At 43.3% G+C, this 20,600-nt stretch overlaps 1 protein-coding gene across 1 annotated transcript in view; it reads right to left on the bottom strand.

The window, feature by feature from the left end:
- Window positions 1–20,600, bottom strand: part of LOC126537869 (MAM and LDL-receptor class A domain-containing protein 1-like) — a 255,308-nt gene that overhangs the window by 61,398 nt on the left and 173,310 nt on the right. The window contains exons 43-50 of the mRNA XM_050184966.3: window positions 17,544–17,640; window positions 16,744–16,893; window positions 15,538–15,714; window positions 13,800–13,901; window positions 10,453–10,607; window positions 7,647–7,731; window positions 4,969–5,127; window positions 1,272–1,377 (exon numbers count right to left, since the gene is read on the bottom strand). Of these exons, the coding sequence (XP_050040923.2) occupies window positions 1,272–1,377; window positions 4,969–5,127; window positions 7,647–7,731; window positions 10,453–10,607; window positions 13,800–13,901; window positions 15,538–15,714; window positions 16,744–16,893; window positions 17,544–17,640 (1,031 nt within the window). The remainder of the gene's footprint in view (window positions 1–1,271; window positions 1,378–4,968; window positions 5,128–7,646; window positions 7,732–10,452; window positions 10,608–13,799; window positions 13,902–15,537; window positions 15,715–16,743; window positions 16,894–17,543; window positions 17,641–20,600) is intronic.

The following is a 20,600-nucleotide window of genomic DNA, read 5'->3' as shown; positions in this document are numbered from 1 at the left end:
GTCAGGAGGCGAGCGCGGGCAATTTCGCGTGCTTGGGCTGCCCTTGTGATGGCGTCAAGTGCATGCTCGCTGGTCTCTGCTGTGGCGGATGAAAGGGATGCGTCCAGTGGCAATGTGGGTTCTCGGCCAAACAACAGAAAGTACGGGGAATAACCTGCAATGTCATGAACCGAAGAATTATACGCAAAAGTTGCTTAGGGTAGGACATGGTCCCAATCAGTATGGTCGGACGAGAGGTACTATGCAAGCGTGTCTTTTAGGGTGCTATTCCGACGCTCCGTTAGGCCATTAGTCTGTGGATGGTAAGACGTAGTCCGCTTGTGCTTGGTTGAGCAGGACAGCAGGATGTCGGCGATGACGTGAGAAAGAAATGTCTGACCACGGTCTGTGAGCAGTTGGTGTGGAGCGCCAAGCTGCAGAACCACGTCGCGTAAAAGAAAATCGGCAACATCTGTGACGCAGCTTGTTGGAAGCGCTCTGGTGATGGCGTAGCGCGTGGCGTAATCTGTCGCCGCAGCGACCCACTTGTTGTCAGACGTGAATAGAGGGAAAGGGCCGAGTAAGTCTAAGACAACGCGAATGAACGGCTCCGAATGAATGCCGAGCGGTTCAAGGCACCCGGCAGGGAGCGTTGATGGTGTTTTTCGGCGTTGGCATTTTTCACACGCAGAAACATATTTCCGCACGGAGCGGGCAAGGCCTGGCCAAAAGAAGCGTCGGCGAATACGGTAGTAGGTGCGGGAGACGCCAAGGTGACCTGCCGTTGGTAAATCGTGAAGTTTTTGGAGAACAGCTGACCGGGGGTGCTTAGGAATGACGAGGAGCAGGGAAGGACCATTAGGACGTGCATTTTGGTGGTATAATACACAATTCCGGAGAACAAACAGGTGAAGGGACGAATTAGAATGCGAAGATTGTTAAATCTTGTTTATTCAGTCAGTAACGGATTTTGATTTGTCGTACAGGTACTGGTTACCACTTTGAGTAAATTAACTGAAGGAGTGCAACTGGCCGCAGGCGATTTTTATCAATTCCGTTAAGATACAAAGAAGACACGTGATGCATTTCGGGAATCTTTGAAGAATTTAATATTGATAACGCAAACTAACATGTATTCACATTGTTTAAAATAAGTAAATTAAGCAAGCCGTCATTTCATAGAGATTGCCTGCTATGATTACACTAGTTAAAGCTTCGCGGCAATCACCTTTATATCACATATTGAGCTGTATATTTTAGCTACGCCCGGTGTAGACCAAACTTTCACTTGCCAGAAGGTGAAGCAGCGTCCACTGTCAGGCGTGGGACTCATTCGGATTGAGACAAGATGGGCCTTCTTTATAACAGGAAACTTGCTCTCGGCGATCATGAAGGCACCTGCAGAAGAACGGATGATAAAAAATAAACACACTTCACTTCCGGTAATTGGGCCCTCACAAGATAGTCTAAATTGATTGAACTGTCCGGCGGATAGAATTAAACAAGAATATGAAAAAACGCCACAGAACACCGCCGATTCATTTGGCAGTATTTGCCCAAATCTAACAGGCCTCCGAATTAATCGCGCGCCTACTTTTTACGTGTTCAAAGTAGAGCACTAACGTAGCAATGAAATCAAAGCTCCTAAGCAAAGTAGAAATCTCAAGTGAACCTGTGTTTTAGCGAGAAAAATGTGCGTTTCACAGTAGCGGCCGTTTCCTAGCGTTAACTTCGCCTCATGGGTTTCTAACGTCTGCTTTGCCACAATACCACATTGTAATGCAGTATTGCATATGAACGCCGCGAAGGCGGTTCTGGTTTCATATCCGATTGTAGCGCGAAGGCAATTTTCAAGGAAATTTTATCGAAAGAAAGAAGGCACGCGTTAGCTTCGAGTAAGTACCGTATTGAAAAATTGTGAGCTACTGTTACTACTTGAAAATTCCCTGCCTTCTAAGCTCCACCGACACCGCTATACCACTAATGGGGCCGCTACTGGGGTCACAATAGGGGTCAGACAAGTGCGTGCCGACGGGTCAAATTCTACTTATCCGGCAAAAGCCAATATTAGGATCGAAATAACGAAAGTTCGGGCCCATAGAACTGCGCAGGTGCTGGCAGGGACCTCCGGTCGATATTCAATTAACCCTAAAATGGAAATAACCACAGTCGAATTAACGTCAGTCTAAATATTAGAATTAATTAGCACACCTATAAGCAAACATACAGCGCACGTTAGTAGACATCTTGGCACACATACAAGAGTTTCCTGTGCTGATAGAATAAAGTTCTTTAAAAATTTAAGATACTCATTAGTAGAGCGATTCTATTTCGTTAAAGTGAAAACATTGCCTGTCACTTTTCACAGCATCCATCATATTATTCAAACTTAAGAGTAGATTAAATGTTTTATCCTCTACTTTTCATGTATTGGTCACTCCTACGTAACCTTCAGGATGCTGACATGTGATTGCAGTTTGTAGCAAATATCATGACTTTAAGCCTGCAACAAGAAAGAGATATCTCTGCCTCATCCCTGAATACCAGTCTTTTGTCATACGACACTGACCAATGGCTGAAAAATTCATGTCCTCCAAACATTATCTAATGCTCTCCTGCCTTTCACTGAACCTGCGTTGCTTTCGTACTCATGTTCTCACTCTTATTGAACACCAGCTACCTTCTCCACCCACTTTGAAGCCGCCCTAAATGCACTTCTTCTTCCTAACGCCAACCACAAGATCGCCTAGCAAAATTTACCCTCTAATCTGCCCGGCCGTGCTGTCCTTGGCAAATGCCGGAGAACATAATTTATCTTAGTTGTAAGCTCCATTACCTCAAGATTAACTTTAAAGCATTTACTTTGCACTTTCATAGTAATGATATGGAGGTTATTTCTGTTTGCTGACATGAATTTTGTGTTGCAAGAATATCGAATGGACCTTAATTTAAGAGGAAAATTTAGCTCGGGAGCTTCTACCTAAATATACGTTAAGAAACTGTCTTCCTCGGCAACCACAGCACCATTTTGAGTTATATTTGTTGCATTTCAAAGAAAAAGGTAAAATCTGGTGAAGGAATGAAAAAGATTTTGGTACTTGAGTTGTCAATCTTTCTTATTTTTAACATTGCGATATTCTAGGAATGTAAACTACAAAGTTTAGAACTCTGTAAATCACCAATAACAAACGATATCACAGCGCTGTAAATTCCGCGTTATATTACATACACAACAGGCAAACTTGATGCGTTGTACAGCGCTACAAAATATGCCACAAATTTGTGAATGTTACTTCGCAAAACTCGCGCATAGGTGAAAATCTCGCGTAAGCTGTATGCTTACATATGAAATCCGGTTGCTTGACATTATCTAACAGATAAAGTGTATAGAACTGCGATGCTTGGGTTTGGTGCAGAGTTAAGGTTTTGTAAACTTAGTGTTTACAGTTTACAAATGTTAGTGAATGTTTGTTGAAAATTAAGAGGTTCTAAATCACAAACGGGCTTGCTAATGTTCTCTCCTAACTGCAGCGAATTCATTGAAATTGGCTCAACTGCTGTCTCATAAAAGTGTTTCTGAGTTTCACATGTGTTTTAATAACGGAACTCAAGTAGCCCTCGAGCTAAAAGTTCAGCCGATATAAGTGAAAAACCACCCTCAGCAGAAGTGTGCTGAAGAAGTGCACGTGTCTCTTACCAACTTTCGCGAACTGAAGAATCACAGCTTTTCAAACCAGTTTTGCAAAACAAAGGAAAATGCGTGTTTCGGTACAATGTTTGTGTGAATGAAGACTACGGACGTTAGCTCTGCTGCGACTGCGCATTGCGGTGTGGCAATCTTTGAAATTACTTTGAAACTTATTTTTTTGGCACGAATGGCAGGAAAAAGCTAGCCTGTTCTTCCCCACAGTTATGTAAACGCAGCTACGTAAACGGAATTCCAAGTGAACTTACCCACCAGCTGTATGAGCTTGCCCAAACCGATGTTACAAACTTTGACATTCGTTCCAATTTTTTTTTTTGCCCGAAGGGCAAGACTAAGCTATATTGTTCTCCCCTGCCGTTGTGTAGGCACTACTGCGTGAGAGGAATTCTAAATAAACAACTTACCCACAAGCTGTATGAGCATGCTTTAATCTGTCGGCACATCTTGCTTACCAAACTGCGTACTAAAGTTTGCCTGTGGCCTATGCTCAATATTTCTGATCTGAGATACACCTGCTATCGCATGGTTTATCTTGCAAATATGATGCTCTATTGGGCGTTCTCCGTAAAAAATGCAAAAGTTTTCCGTTGGATGATGCACGCGGGCAATGGACCCAACTGGAACGCCGTGCACTCGTTGCTTTATTTTCCATGCTACAAGACTAGCTCCGTTCTCCACAAAAGTATGCTTAAGCAGGGCACGCCACTCTTACCAACAACATGAGGAATCACATTTGGTGGCTGACGCCACTGTTATGCACCAGACGGACAGCAGCAGTACATTTCGTGTTTTCGACTGCTTCGTAGAGGCACCCCTAGCACTGAACACAGTAAACAGCGGATTGGTTCATGATCCGGGCACATACGTCACTTAAAATTTTCTGGAAATCCAGAAAAGAAATACTGTCACTGTTTTACCGATGTAGTTATTGCATTCATAGGCAGATTCATTCCAACTACACATTTTTATGCCTTTCGCGGAGATCTCCGTGTCACTTGAAGCCGAATTCATCTTGTAGGCTCCAATTCTCCAATTTCTTAATGTATTCTTTTACAGCTATCGACCACGCTTCCCTTACTTCGACGCCCCTTTTATTGCTTTAATAATCCACTGCTTTTATCTTCTAGGTTTCAGACAAGCTGGTCTTACTGTACCGTCCACTGTTAAATTATACTAGTGTTTCATGTGCCGCATTACTGATTTTGCCCAAACAAAATCCACATATACCAAAATTTTATTATGCTCAAGACGCCCCTCCCAAATGAAACAGCTATGTAACGTACCACTGGGTGCGAGAACAGACGGGGGTTGCCATATGGGTCGAGGTAGACCATTACCGCCCGTGTAAAGAACCCACTCGATATGGTTGGCCTGACGCTCGGGGAACCAGCCACACTCCTTTGGGTTGGAGAAATCGCAGCTCACCTGTTTAATTAATTCAGCTGAAGAAAAAAAAAAACGTCAACCATGACGATACCGTCCACACATATAAGTAGTTGACACACGTAAGTTCAATGTTTCTTGCAAATATATTCGCGTACGAAAGCCAGCTGGAATCAGCTTAGACAGGCGAAAAGATCAGTAAAAAAATCACAGGTTCAATATAGCTACTAAATAAGCCGACAGTCCCTGATGCACAGACATGAAAATCAGAATTATTGGTATTAATATTAGTGTGTTTAGTTCGTATAACAGTATAATATTCGTTCTCTTTTCCATAGAAAACAAAGAAAAAAGGTGATCATGGCAGAAAAAAGAAAACCTAATCCAGGTGTCCTTCCCGCCTGCAGTTCTAGTGTTTCCGTTGAAGTAACATAGATGAAAATGGTAAATAAGAAGAGTATTTGCACGTATTTATGTGAAAATAAAATGCAATATTCCTATATGACGAGTAAATGACTGCTAGCTTCGTGTACTACTTTGAATTAAGGCAATCTATCTCAATGTATATTCCTTAATGTGCATGCCTTAAGCTGGTTTATGTTTTGTTTATTGTTTATGCATTTCACTTTATGTTCATAATGCATGAGCATGTACATTATGAATTGTCTGGTAGAGACTGCAGTAATGTACTTTGATGCCACCTAACTCATAATTTCAAAGACCGTGCCAGGCTTGATCATTAAGGCCTGCGACCCTACTCTACCCTCTTGTTGCGGTCATTTTTCGCACTTTTACAAATGAACTTAAAGCAGGATCAATTATAATCTGCGGGTAGAGCACGCTATATGCATCTTTCACAACGTCTGGCCCGTAACACAACAACCATTCTTCACTTCGCATAATTTGTTGGTTATTTGATTTATCGTTTATTTGTTTTCATTGTCACAGTGATTCACTAGATGGATTTTTCACTTTCACATTTCGGGACACGATATATATATCTAGACGACGCGTTAATGTGTACACATTTCAGCTGAACAGTGGTCTGTGTAATGATTAAATTGGAAAGGAAGTTACGCGTGAAACTCATGTGAGCACATCATATACTGCAGTGCTGATAAGCCTACATAGAAACATCAACTTAACTTGAGTAGATTTTGAGGCAGTATTTCGCAACACTGGCGCTAACCATATGTTTCTGTCAAATAGACATTATTTCATTACTTTTTGGCTTCAGTTCTGCAGTAGGCACTTGAGTTCTAGTGTAAGAAATTTTGCAATTTAATCGGACAACCATTAATTAATGAACACCCGGCAGCTAACGAACACCCTGCAGTTAACCTTGCTAATGGTCTTCCCCATTTCAATTAATCCAGTTGATGTAACAAAATGTCGACAACAACCACAGGAGATATTTAATTGGACTTTTTGAAACACAAGTGGTAACCTGGTAAATTTCCTCGTCCTATGCCGTGCGCTTTTCCATTCAGGCATTGGTTCAACGACGTACTAAGGAAAAGGCTACGATTGTGCTTAAGTTGTGTCTCTCCTGTGGATAATTTGCTTTATTTCAATAGCAACTACACAGACACAGGAGGCGAATTTTCGCCGTCGCCGCCGTGTTGTTCCCCGTATAGACCAAGTGCAAGGAGAATGGGCAGGCTGCAGGTCGATGAAGCTGTTCGCTTTATATGCGCCGTCTTCACAATATTCTGAGGTCACGTGATCGAGCAGCAATGCCCTACAAGCTGGATAGAGGAGGAGAGTGGGCACCTATCTGCTCAACTAGCCCAACCGAGGTTGTGCGTGGCTGTCAGCATGACCACCTAGCGCACATGTAGGTCACGTGCCACATGTTGCCGAAAGAGAGAGGAGCCAAGGAAGAACCGCAAGGAGACGTGGCTTCATGCTCGCCATCTTTGAGCGCACCTAGTGTTCTTGTTGGCGCAATCTGAGTTTTTGAGATGACGTGCCATTGCAACGCTGAAGCGAGTGGAATCTCGAAACGCTCCCTTTCCGATAAGGCGCATGCGCACATCCCGCTGTTGACACTTCTGATCATGCCAGCGCTCAGACAGCGAGTGCTCGCAGTCATCACGTGAAGTCTCTTCAAATTTGTATTTGAGTGCGCGACGCAGCTTGTGTAGTCAGCAATCAAACGTCTACTGCATATTATACGGCCCATAACGTTACTGATGCTACTTCGTGTAAATGCCTACCAGTGTGCTACCGCTATCAATTCTGTTTCGTTCGGACGAAACTGTGACATTTTTGTGACCACGGCCGCTTCATTCTTCCTTATAATAACCGATTTTTGTTTGAAACAACCACACTTCTGCAGTAGCCACAAAAAAAACAAAACTAATCGCTCGAATAATGTTCGTTTCAGCAAGATTAAATATATGCAGTCTTCATTTGCATGAATAGGGGTACAGATGCCGAAAACCTTAACTGCACACTTTGGAAACTTGAAACTAAGCCCCGTTCAAGTAAATATTTCCAATGGTGCACACGCTCCAACTTGACTTCATGCTGGCGAGGAACCACCACGTGTTACATCACAACATATGAAACTTACATCCTTCGCTTTGTGCATCTGGATGGCAATTGATGTATTTCGGACGGTCTACGCTGACACCCACGCTTCCGGCACGGTAAAAAAACTGCACGAAATAAAAATAAAAAACAATACTAGTGCAGTGCATAAGATTCAAGCAAGATATGCTATTGGGAAATTTGCTGCATGTATATAAATAACTAGAAAAATATACAAACCCAAGAAAGAGTCGACAAGAGATGACAGAAAACGGGCTCCTCCTTTTCTGATTCGTGTATTCCTGTCTTTTCCCTTGCCCTTATTTATGTTTACATATGAGCCATAATACAGATTTAACAGCTTTGGATGCTTTATTTAGACATGCTTTCTGTTCCTGTTTTTCTGTTTTCCAATTTTCTATATTCTGTGCTTTTCTATTTTTTCGTCTTGTTTTTTTTTCTTGGGCACACTCTTGCTTTGCTCGCTAACTACCGTTTTACGCATGTAAAACGGTAGTTTTCTTATGTGTTTTCAATAATAACTTTTTGAAAACTTACAAGTCAGGCTGCCTTGACTTAACAGGCTAATTTACATAAGACAATATCCTACAAGTAGTACATCCTGATCTGATAAGAGATAACTGTTGAGACAACTCAACCATGCTTTCTGTTCTCTGAACAATTTGGACATCATTGCTAAGTAATTGTCTAACCTGTCTTTTCTATCGGTGTCTGTTGTTCTTAGTCTGTTTACCCTGATTGTTTATATTCTGTGTTTCTTTCAATGAAACGTTGAAGGTCAATAAGCACTTCTGTCGTTATCTTTCATATATTTTCCTGTCGTACTCGAGCTTTCTTTCACTGTGCATACTTCTATTCGCTTCTAACAGAGCATTGCCAAGATTATGCTGTGGACTCTTTTAGTCATGAATAAACATAGATAAACGTGCCACAGATACTAAACTGGTCTGCGGCTACTTTAACTACAAAAATATGTTTTTTTTTTTACATTTCTAGTGCATAATGCACACCTGGTCGCAGCGACCAGATTTTCCTTGGTGACGGAGCTCAAACGCGCCAGTGTGCTACTTGCTACTTAAATTGACTCAGGTACTCAAAAATAATGCACAGCCCCGGAACAATGGCGTCTATCAAAACCCCAATATTCCTATGCGTTTCTAAACCTAATGAACCGATCTTAACCACTCATAAACTTGTGATCCGCTCAAGCGAGCTTCTATCTTTTTTTTTTTACAATTTCCATCAATGACATGTACATTATACGCTGACACCGCAGTATTATATTCAGATACGTATCCTAGACAATAAGCTTAACCGTGAACTAAGTAACATTATCACATGGTCTCAAAGAAATATGCGGAAAATTCGTCATACGAAGACTAATTTGTAATACTTACTTTACAGAAGGTCTCACAAAGTTCTTCCAGTGCATATCTATTATTCAGAATATGAACTCGGCAAGTCGCGGCTGCGCATATTTAGCAACGGAACTCAACTGAAATGTTTGGCTTCACCCGAAATAACTGATGTCGAAGCGAACTGTATGGCATACGGACGATACACTTGACCTTAAGCGCGTTCAGTCTTTGTGAAGCGAAAGGGATGTCATTAGGTGAGTGAGCTTTAAGCTGTTGGTTCTTGACAAAAGCTCTGGCTTTTGCAGCCGATATTTGGAATGCAGTTTGCTGCACAGACGTAATTTTCACAACTGTCGTCAATTTCTGAGAAACCTATTGGAATTGGAATTGGGATTAGGATTAAACGCATCATTCGAAGTATGATATAGCGGTAGTCGCCAGATTGATTTTTACCGCGGACGGAAATATCTGCCGGTGAGGAGTTGCTTCGAAGGCATTTTCAAGTGTTCCCCTTGTATTCCGAATCATGTTTTTACGCGGCTAACCACTCTCTGCTCCTCTGACATCAATACATAAATTTATCTGTGTCTTATAAAGCACGTTATGTCATTACTGCCGTCTACATTAATAACTTCAGCGTGGCCCAATCTGGAGCGTCGGGTTTTCGTCTACCTTACTGCAACTTCGAACATTGGTCAGCCGCATAAGAATATACTCACGCATACTCTCAAGTAACTTTGTAGGTTATACACTCACTCGCACTGATATGCGCTCACAGACGTCAGTACTCACGCTCCTACTCATGCTCACCAGCACTCACTTACCCCCCAGTCGCTGCCATTTACACACTTGTCGCCACCGACTCACACTCATACTCGAGCACATTCCCCTAACCGGACCTGCACATTCACTCTCTGTAGCCGACAGTCGCCTACTTTTGTTCGCACTTACGTATGTCGGCATTAGCCCTGTTCATACACACCTCCGCTCAAACTCACCAGCACTCCTTGCCATTCATACTAACGGTCACTGATGCCTTTCTTCACTCACTGACGCTCTCACACTTTTGAATTGAGTTTGCAGCGAGTATGAAACTCTGTAGTCGTGAGAGGGTATGCAGAGCTGTGGTTGCGAAAACAAAATGTACTCTCTACGGAGTGCTTAGCTGTTGCGAAACGGCAAATCAAGTTTGCCATCAGCGTTTGACTATAGGGCTCATCAGCATGTGTTAAGAGCTCATCATCCGCGTGCTCCATTTGTATTTACCCAGCCCCTATAAGAACGGTGTGACAAAGTATCGAAATCGACCCAACAAACTATAACTTAGCAACTAGGTGCCGCAACTTGCTGCGCCATTGTACAAATAATGTGGGCAATACGTCCGGGTGCACGTTACTTAATGCAGAATTGCCCATACCCATCGAAAGCTAACGCTATTTGTTTGCGGTGATAAAACAGCAAAACACTTACCCTAGCTCCTGCGTCCCAGTTGCCAACCTTCACGGTAACCTCTACCCATTTGCCTTTGTCGCGGTTACCATGCAGTTCAGCCAGCTCAAAGACGTCGTTAGATTGATTTCCAGCCGCTGACGGAAGCAACACTCCAAAAGTGAGAATTGAAGATGCTGCAAATACGGAATACATTATACTTCAAGGTTTTGTTTATGGTTTTGTCTAGTAGTTATTCGCAAGCTTGCCGAAGGGCGCTTAGGCGCCATTGTAAATGGCAGTATAAATGAGCAAATACTGCAACAGAATACTAAAACAAAAAAATACTACTGCAGTCAAGCCAGTTCCTTCCATTAAAGCATTCGGCGCCTGGTGTGCCCCCCTTCGTGCTAAATGCATTGTACACATACTCAAATTTGGAACTAGCGGCAGCATTAGCTAGAGTATTATTGCGATGCCGATTACACGAACAATTGAGGTACGCTTGGCTCGTTGCTGTCACCATGCTGTCCCGGGTGCGGCAGCGCATGGTCAGCCCTTGAGCCAACTATTGGGCGACACGTGATATTTTGCTAAAGAACATGTGACCGTGAAGGCGAGTGCGGGCTTTTAAGGGAAGAAGGCTGTAGCCTTGACGGGAAGTGTGTTTCCGCGTGGCCAGTTACTTGGAACGTTAAGTCTGGGACAAGCATACTCGTGAAGCGAGGCTCCTCGCTTCCGTCGCTCCTGATTACGCCAGCATATAGGCCACGAGTGTTCGCGGTACCTTCGAATGAACTCTGTTCCCTTTAAATTCCATTGGCGTAGCGCATACAAGACGGGACGAAGAGGCACAGAAACACATACGCACCGCTAAGTTTCAACAATCGATTTAATTCCCGAGATGACCAGTACAGATATCCTTCACTAGCTGTGTCACCGGACACTTTCGTCGCAAATGTCAATATAAGCGAAAAAAAAATCCTCAAAGCACGCGCAACTTCGGCTTAATGAAATGCGCAAAAATTATAATTCTTTTGTTTACAGTGCGATGGAAGGTTCGCTGACGCATGCGTCACCACACATGGCTATTTTAACGCTATGGTGTTTCGGTGATCACCCTAGTCATTTCGTTTGCGTTTCTACCCCGAATAACGGTTCCGCTAAAAAGGGACTGGCAGGCGCACTTATTGCAGTGAAGTGCAAGGAAACCATGGGATTGGACCTTGCTTACCTTATTCGTGTGTTCGCGCAGCCTACCAGTAAGGCATTCACCAGTTTGGCCAACACAGCTCGCTCCTCATGTCACTGGGATACAAAAGATCACACCTTTGCTGTCACCTACGTAACGTTCTCTATGATTCTTACGTCAATTTGTTTTGTCTGTATGCTCTGACCTAGTTTTCCAGCACAGACTGCTCAACGTGTTTGTTATCTACCATATTCCAATGACATGTGGAGCAAGCTACGTGCCTAAACTGGTAGATCCCTTAATGATAAGCTGGGCAAACACAGGAATAAAGTAAGCAAGGTCTAAACGCATGGTTTCCTTGCACTTCACTGCAATAAGTGCGCCTGCCAGCCCCTCTTTCGCGAAACTGTTATTCTGGCTAAGAGCGTTAACGAAATGACTAGGGTGATCACCGGAGCACAATACACAGACATCTAAGGTGACGCATGCGTCAGCAAACCTTCCATCGCATTATTAAGAAAAGAATTATAATTTTTGCGCACGTCATAAATGCACACGACGAGCCTCCTGTTGTCGTATATGTATTCTGGGCTTTTCCTCTTATCTTTATTATTTGTTTTTTTGGCTTTTGCTGACGTTTTCGAAGCACGTGTCCAAGGAGGCACCTAGTGAAGGATAAATGTACTCCTCATTTCGGAAGTAAATCTTTTGTTGAAACTTAACACTGGGTGCGTGTGTTTTGGTGCTTCTTCGCTAAGCCAATGGCATTTATTATGAGGCCCCAACAAGCCCAACATGGGACTTTAGTCTCCTGACGTGTGTCGTTCGGCTTGTGAGGACACGCGTATTTAGTTCTTGAGCTACCGCTCACTTCAATATATGCAGCACACGAAGCTCTGAGACTTCGTGAATTCTAATACCTTATTACCGCTGTCAACGCACAGCCTTACAGAAGTAGGTGTGACTATTTCTATCTGCCGAAATAAATGCAGTCTTCTGCTAGGTTTTGATGAAAAAAATTATCAACACTTGTGTGCGAAAATTTTGCTACAGTGGAGAATGGCATTTACTTCCTCAAGTTTCTGACCGTATGCTTTCCTGTGTGCCACCTCCGCTGCATCCCTGGGCGGATTTCTTATGTGTCATGCAGTGTACCATACATTGTAAACCTCCACTCGCAAGCTACTACTGCTCTTCCCGCTCACACTGCGTTCATTACCCTGTGGCACACTTGGTGGGCGCGCCCATGTTTTAAAAGACAATGTCGTAAGTTACACTTGACTGGAAAATGCGCCAGAATTCTTTGGAGTTTCTTAAATGACAATCGCACTGTCGATAAAGCGTGGTTACAAATCAACGCAACTCATACTTCACACCTCAATTTTGTAATTCAAATACGAACCTTTTTTTCAAGGAACCTCTAATATGGTTTTTTGAAGTTGTGGACTGGCTTCAGGTGGAAGCCAGTTTTCCCTTTCGTCTAAAGAAGTTTTTTTTTACGGTGACAAATTTTCTGTAACCATTTAAGTAAACCTGAGAGTCATGTGGCATCAAGCACTTCATTATACGTATAGACTTTGCATCGACTAGAAAACAAGGTTAAAGGAAATAACCTGCTACCTCAAAAAGTCTTGAAACGGTGCGCTGTTCCGAGATTCTAGAGGTATATTGCGACATGGGCTAAATAGCACGCTCCTTTCATGGCATTGCCTTCCAACCAGCCGCATTACCCTTTGTCATCTTCTCCGGGTCAGGCAACAAAAATGCATCACCCATTGATGTGACGGGAAATCTTACGGAAACGTTTCTATTTTCTTGCAGTTGCGTGACGTCAAGACAGGTAGCAGCATTGATGCCACTTTTTAATGGACATGCGAAACACGTGCTATTCTAGAACAAATGTTTGTAGACAGTATTGCCGAATCGACTTCATAAAGATGCTGCCATCAATCTCTTAGTTCATTTTCACCTAAGCACGCATTTTATTTTATCTAAGGGTTCAAACTAGCGAGAGTTTGATGGTAGGTGCGGGTGGTGAAATGGTTACCGCGAAACCAGAGCAGGTATTCGCGAGGCTCAGACGTCTAACCGAGGGGGCATTGGGCAGCACTAAATCGAATAAATCATCGCCAGTCTTCTTAAGAACCTGCAGCTTGTACACAAGAAACACATGATGCAGAATTAAAAATTTGCTTACCGTCGTCGGCAATGTAGGCATAGAAATTCACGACGCAAGAGTGCGCAATCTGACCCAGTCGCGGTGTCACCATCAATACGCCACTGGTAGGCACGGGTACATCTGCAATTCGATTATCGCCAACCTTACATGTAAGAACGTGCGCGCTTGTATAAAAAGAACTACCTCTACCTTTGTAACATCTCTGACATGTGAAACGGAAGGAAAGTAATGAAAATAAATCGATAATTACACTTATAGACACATACACGTACATCAGCGCCTTTGACATCTAATAGCGCTAGAACTTCCTACTGTAAGCGGCAATTTATCTTACTGGTTAGTGAGAACATTAGCAAATGTCAGTATTGTTTCCGTACTCTAGAATAAATTAGAGACGTCCATTGATACGCCGATGTTGCTATGTACAGTTTTTCAGCAACCTGGTTCATAAAACTCTACGTTTTAAGCACAATCGCTGAAAATAAGAATGCTGAAAATAAGAATGCTGTATTTTGTACCTGAATGACTAAAGTACCGGGAAGGACAGTGTAATCGTTGTAACCAAATCTCATTGGGTACCTCTACTGTTTTCTTGACCGTCACTACCACGTGACAATAGTGCACTACCCGGCCGACCTTCGGTGGAGATGAAGAAGGCTTTAATCACTCCCCATACGTGGGTAGATGCTAAAAGTGAAATACCGGGCCAACCCACGGCGGATGTGTAGTTCGCCATTAAGGGGCCCACACATATACACAGCTTCGCTGGTCATCCTTCTTCACAGAGTGGAAGGGCATTGATTTTTTTTCACTGTTTTGAAGACAAGGTATCCTTAGTCGACCTTAGCCCGATTTGGCATTCGGGAAATCTCGGTGTATGCCGCCATTCGTCTGTTGTTTTGTCCAGATATCTGATGAAAAACAACCAATCTGTGTCTCTTTTTTATTGCTTTTGAGGAAAACAAAGACGCGAGTGCTTTCTCGAACAGCCGTCAGTGCTTCTGTCAGATATCGAAAATCATTAGCGAATAACTTTTAAAATTAGACGATTTGAGGCCTTCCAGTACACGTAGGAAAACAAAAAAAAAGCGTTAAAATGAAACTTGAAACAAAAAAGACGCACCAAGTCAACGTAGAACTGTATAGGCAGCAGTAATAAGGCATAATTATCACAAAAAAGCCGAAATAAAAGCCATATACGCTCCTTCAAACAACGGAACGCCTAAAACAGGAACAGGAAGGGCAGTTTTACTCAAAGAAGAACATGGGCTCATCCTGGAGATTGCACAGTCTACAAATATGGGCCGATCCCGAAAGTTGTTTCGTGTAAAAAGAAATCAAGTGAAGGTTACGCAAAGGGCACTAAGTAAGCCTAAGATGGCACTAAAGCAGAATAAGGCCGCATAAGTGAAGTCGACTTAAAAGCGGCAGACATCGAAGAAAGAAAGACAAGGCGTACTGGGCAACGCTTTCTTCGCTAACGAAGAACAAACATAGAAATACATGTAACGACCAATCGCACGGTACACTAATGCCTCCTTGAAGCACTTGTCTTTATACAACGTCAACCCCTGTTGAGTAACCTTTCTTAATTGTTCTTGAAGTTAAGATCTCTGCCGTAACACCGGGTTACCAACGCCATTTCTCGCATTATCAAGTGTTCCTTTGTGCACGACGAGACGACACGGTTGCATGCCATGCAGCCTGATATCAATGCTTGCCTACTGTACTTGGTACACACGCGCAAGTTTCTCACCAGCGTTGAGCACGGAATATGCAGCGTAGACGCCATCTGGGTTGAACCTGCTGTCGGTGGCCGGGTAGAGCTTGTTCTGCTTAGCGTCTCGAGCTGTCGTCCGCTGCCATCCAAAACGCCCATTCGGCTCTTCGTTTTCAAGGCCGCACAAATTTGTCGAAAAACCATCACAAGCACCTAGAATGGCAGTAGTAAGTTATAAATCTCAGCATTACGATTCAAGAAAAAAGAACGTGTCTTCACCAAGAAGATAGCGGAATAAACGTCCGCCATATGGCAGAGTTGTGAAGCTCTGTAATAAAAACAGAGGAAACGTGCGCTGTAGAATTTCTTCATCCTCATATCTGCGCAACTACAATGATGGTATGGTAATCAGACTGCAGATTTTTTCAAGCCCGTATATAAGGGTAAATTTACAACACCACAGTGGTTTCACCTTCATGCAATTAAGAGTAACATCTTCGTTCCTCGATAGGAAGGCAAGGAAGCAGATACCACATGTTTTGTGTACCATACTGTTACGAATTTTAATCAAAATACACAGGCTATTTCACAATTTAACTTGTTTTGTCCAGATATCTGATGAAAAACAACCAATCTGCGTCTCTTTTTTATTGCTTTTGAGGAAAACAAAGACGCGAGTGCTTTCTCGAACAACCGTCAGTGCTTCTGTCAGATATCGAAAATCATTAGCGAATAACTTTTAAAAATGCGTTTGATCATGCAGCGCATACAAGTCTTTTCACGCGATATTTTCAGTCCAACACCAGGCAAAGTCGAAACGAATTTCGAACAAGCGGTTCGAAATATTCCCAAAGAAAATCTATCCTCAAACACCCCTAAATACCTGTAGGCAGAGTCCTGTCCAAAAACAAAGCTATTAAGAATCTAGGAAATGCAGATTTTCGTAGCTTTTCTTGGTAAAACCAACCTGTGCGCACTTAGTGGTCAAAACCATTCTGTCTAGTCTGCAGCAGTCTTGAACAGGACAGAAAGAAATCTTATTGTGCTTCGTTTCACTGACCACTTGCACATAAGGAATCACTATCAGCGAGCAGCAGTACACCTAACTTGATTTCATTTAAAATGTCATTGATAAAGATCAGGAACAGGAGTACAACACGAACAGAAGCTAAGGTCCCGGCTTCCTTGGGGGGTTTACCGCAAAGGACTTGAGCTGACACCTGAGTCAGCTAAGAAACTTACCACATTGAGCTTCGTCTGCGTTATTGGAGCAGTCATTTTTGAAGTCACACACTTGAGCCACGGGAATGCACTGCTCACTGTCGCCACACTGGTACTTGTCGCCCTTACAGGTGAATGATGGTGGACTTGGTGTTTGGTTCTCTGGCAGGCCTTCGGTAAAAAAATGAAGACGTATAAAACACTGCTCAAGGAGAAGGAGGACATGCTCCAGTAAAACCGGTGTCTATAGGTAAAGGTAAAGCTGATTCCAATAGGTGTGACAGTGCATGGGAGGAATTTAGTTATAATCTTGTGTCATCACGCTAAAAAATTCACACTAATTTGGAATAGGCCATTGTGTGATCACAGATGACGTAATGCAACCATGAAGTATGTTGTGAATACTTCGAAATGAAGTGAAAGCCCAGCATGCAGCCTGCACATGATGAACCGCTACACGATGCTGCGTCTTCCCCTCTCTGATTAGGCGACCAAGACAAGGTTTTACAATACCAAACAGGAGGAGGTGCTCACTTTGTCCACGTACACAGAGGCGCTGGTTCTGCCATCTAATCGGCATATTAAAAACGGGGGTTCTCACGCTTGTAGCGTACCAGTCGATAAGAACCAACTTCAAAAGTGATTATGCCTTTGACATACCTTAGAGTTTCGGGTTGTTATAGAAAGAGAACAAGAATAGGATGACACTTTCAGTCAGAATGGGGCAAGGCTTAAGTTCATCAAAATTCTTACACCTGTGTGACATTGTGTATGAGTGAATGGTACTGGACATACATCTGGCATACAGCCACAGCACTCACCTTCGTGGTAAAGCTCGCAGTCTTCTGAAAACGTGATGTCATCAATGGCAATGTAGCCGGACTTTCTAGATCTCCCATGTTCTCCAATAAAAGCAATCTTTAGCAGAAAAGAGAATGGACGAAAGACACTGAACTTTACACTCAATTAAGAATACATACCTCAAACATTTCAGCGACGTTAGCTTCGATTTCTGCAATATTTTACTGCATGAACAGCCATTTCACTTTATGCAAGTTAGTTCGAGTAAATGTAATTTCACTTTAAAGAAAGCACATCCTAAACCGAAAGAAAATACCACGTGACAGGTTGCCATTGCAACCATTGAAAGGTATCTGCTCAATTTCGCCTTTTGTAATCATGTATGGCTGAGCACTTACGCGTCCTCAACGATACATTGCGTTTATTGCAACATAAGGGCACGAATTTCGAACGACATCAGCAATATTCGGATTCGTTAGCCAAGACCATGTAATAAGTCTGCGTAAGCCTTTTGATGCATAAGAACAAATCAGAAAAAACATGTGCGTCTCCAAAAGGCTTCTCACCACACCTAGTTCCCAAGAAGTAAGGTTGAAATACAAGAATTCCAGAAGCAATTACAGTTCATATCCGAAAAGCACACTGGCATATTTACGTTTTCTTACACTGGGCACCATATCTCACGTGAATGCTTCATGGTCAATCTTTTAGCTAAAATCACCATATAGTCATTTGCTACAATGCAGTTAGAAATTTATTTTCAATATAGTTAGATTACCAGAGGGCAATGACGACGTACTCAGGTGGCACGAGGAAACAAAGTCAGCTAAACAGGAACGAAGGATATATCGCATAAGGTTTAAATTTTGGAACTACCAGGCGATTTCGTTGGTTGGCAGCGTCAAGCCGAAGTAACTCACCAAAATATGTTCTAGCTCTATATCTGAGCCACTGATTACAAAAAAAAAAAATATATATTTTACCCCCAACCGCGTCACGCTGCAGTGGCAGGTTCGACAATTTCCTGCTTCACAGACATTGTAGCATCATCATCATCATCAGCCTAGTTACGCCCACTGCAGGGCAAAGGCCTCTCCCATACTTCTCCAACTACCCCGGTCATGTACTAATTGTGGCCATGTTGTCCCTGCAAACGTCTTAATGTCATCCGCCCACCTAACTTTCTGCCGCCCCCTACTACGCTTCCCTTCCCTTGGAATCCAGTCCGTAACCCTTAATGACCATCGGTTATCTTCCCTCCTCATTACATGTCCGGCCCATGCCCATTTCTATTTCATATCATTTAGCCGCGTTTGTTCCCTCCCCCAATCTGCTCTTTTCTTATCCCTTAACGTTACACCTATCATTCTTCTTTCCATAGCTCGTTGCGTGGTGCTCAATGTCAGCAGAACCCTTTTCGTAAGCCTCCAGGTTTCTGCGCCGTAGGTGAGTACTGGTAAGACACAGCTGTTATACACTTTCCTCTTGAGGGATAGTGGCAACCTGCTGTTCATGATTTGAGAATGCCTGCCAAACGCACCCTAGCCCATTCTTATTCTTCTGGTTATTTCAGTCTCATGATCCGGATCCGTGGTCACTACCTGCCCTAAGTAGATGTATTTCCTTACCACTTCCAGTGCCTCGCTACCTATCGTAAACTGCTGTTCTCTTCCGAGACTGTTAAACATTACTTTAGTTTTCTGTAGATTAATTTTCAGACCCACCCTTCTGCTTTGCCTCTCCAGGTCAGTGAGCATGCATTGCAATTGGTCTCCTGAGTTACTAAGCAAGGCAATATCATCAGCGAATGGCAGGTTGCTAAGGTATTCTCCATCAGCTTTTATCCCCAATTCTTCCTACTCCAGGTCTCTGAATACCTCCTGTAAACATGCTGTGAATAGCATTCGAGATATCGTATCTCCCTGTCTGACGCCTTTCTTTATTGGGATTTTGTTGCTTTCTTTGTGGAGGATTACGGTGGCTGTATGAAATATGAAGTCGATTTCATTTCTATTCTCACCATTCGGGCTCCTCCACGTCCGCTTTCGGCTAACCCGCTTGCGGAAAAAGGTATTCATTATCCGCATATTATTCTGTTCTGCAAACTCTACTAATAACTCTCCTCTGCTATTCCTAGAGCCTATGCCATATTCCCCCACTGACTTGTCTCCGGCCTGCTTCTTGCCTACCCTGGCATTGAAATCGCCCATCAGTATACTGTATTTTGTTTTGACTTTACCCATCGCCGATTCCACGTCTTCATAGAAGCTTTCGACTTCCTGGTCATCATGACTAGATGTAGGGGCGTAGACCTGTACAACCTTCATTTTGTACCTCTTATTAAGTTTCACAACAAGACATGCCACCCTCTCGTTAATGCTGTAGAATTCCTGTATGTTACCAGCTATGTTCTTATTAATCAGGAATCCGGCTCGTAGTTCTCGTCTCTCTAATAAGCCCCAGTAGCACAGGACGTGCCCGCTTTTTAGCACTGTATATGCTTCTTTTGGCCTCCTAACTTCACTGAGCCCTATTATATCCCATTTACTGCCCTGTAATTCCTCCAATAGCACTGCTAGACTCGCCTCACTAGATAACGTTCTAGCATTAAACGTTTCCAGGTTCATATTCCAATGGTGGCCTGTCCGGAGCCAGGGATTCTTAGCACCCTCTGCAGCGTCGCAGGTCTGACCGCCGCCGTGGTCAGTTGCTTCGCAGCTGCTGGGAACTCAGGGCCGAGGTTTGATTGTTGTGTTCATATAGGAGGTTGTGGCCAAGTACTGCACCAGGGTGGCCAATCCTGCTCTGGTGAGGGAGTGCGTTACCGGTTCTGGTAACCGGGATCAGGCCGCACTCCAGGCCTGTTTGTGCAATTTTCTCAACACATGGTTTTTCTTTCTTCTTTTGTATTTTCCGATGGAGAATTGTGCGGCCCGGGATTTGAATCACGGTCCTCTTGCACGGGAGGCGGATGCTCTACCGTCCCCGCAGGAGTTAAATTAAAAATTAAATTATGAGATTTTACGTGACAAAACCACTTTCTGATTATCAGGCACGCCGTAGTGGAGCACTCCGGA

This window comes from Dermacentor andersoni, chromosome 4 (genome assembly GCF_023375885.2).
Source record: "Dermacentor andersoni chromosome 4, qqDerAnde1_hic_scaffold, whole genome shotgun sequence".
Lineage (NCBI taxonomy): Eukaryota > Metazoa > Arthropoda > Arachnida > Ixodida > Ixodidae > Dermacentor > Dermacentor andersoni.
This window is presented reverse-complemented; position numbering and strand designations above follow the sequence as displayed.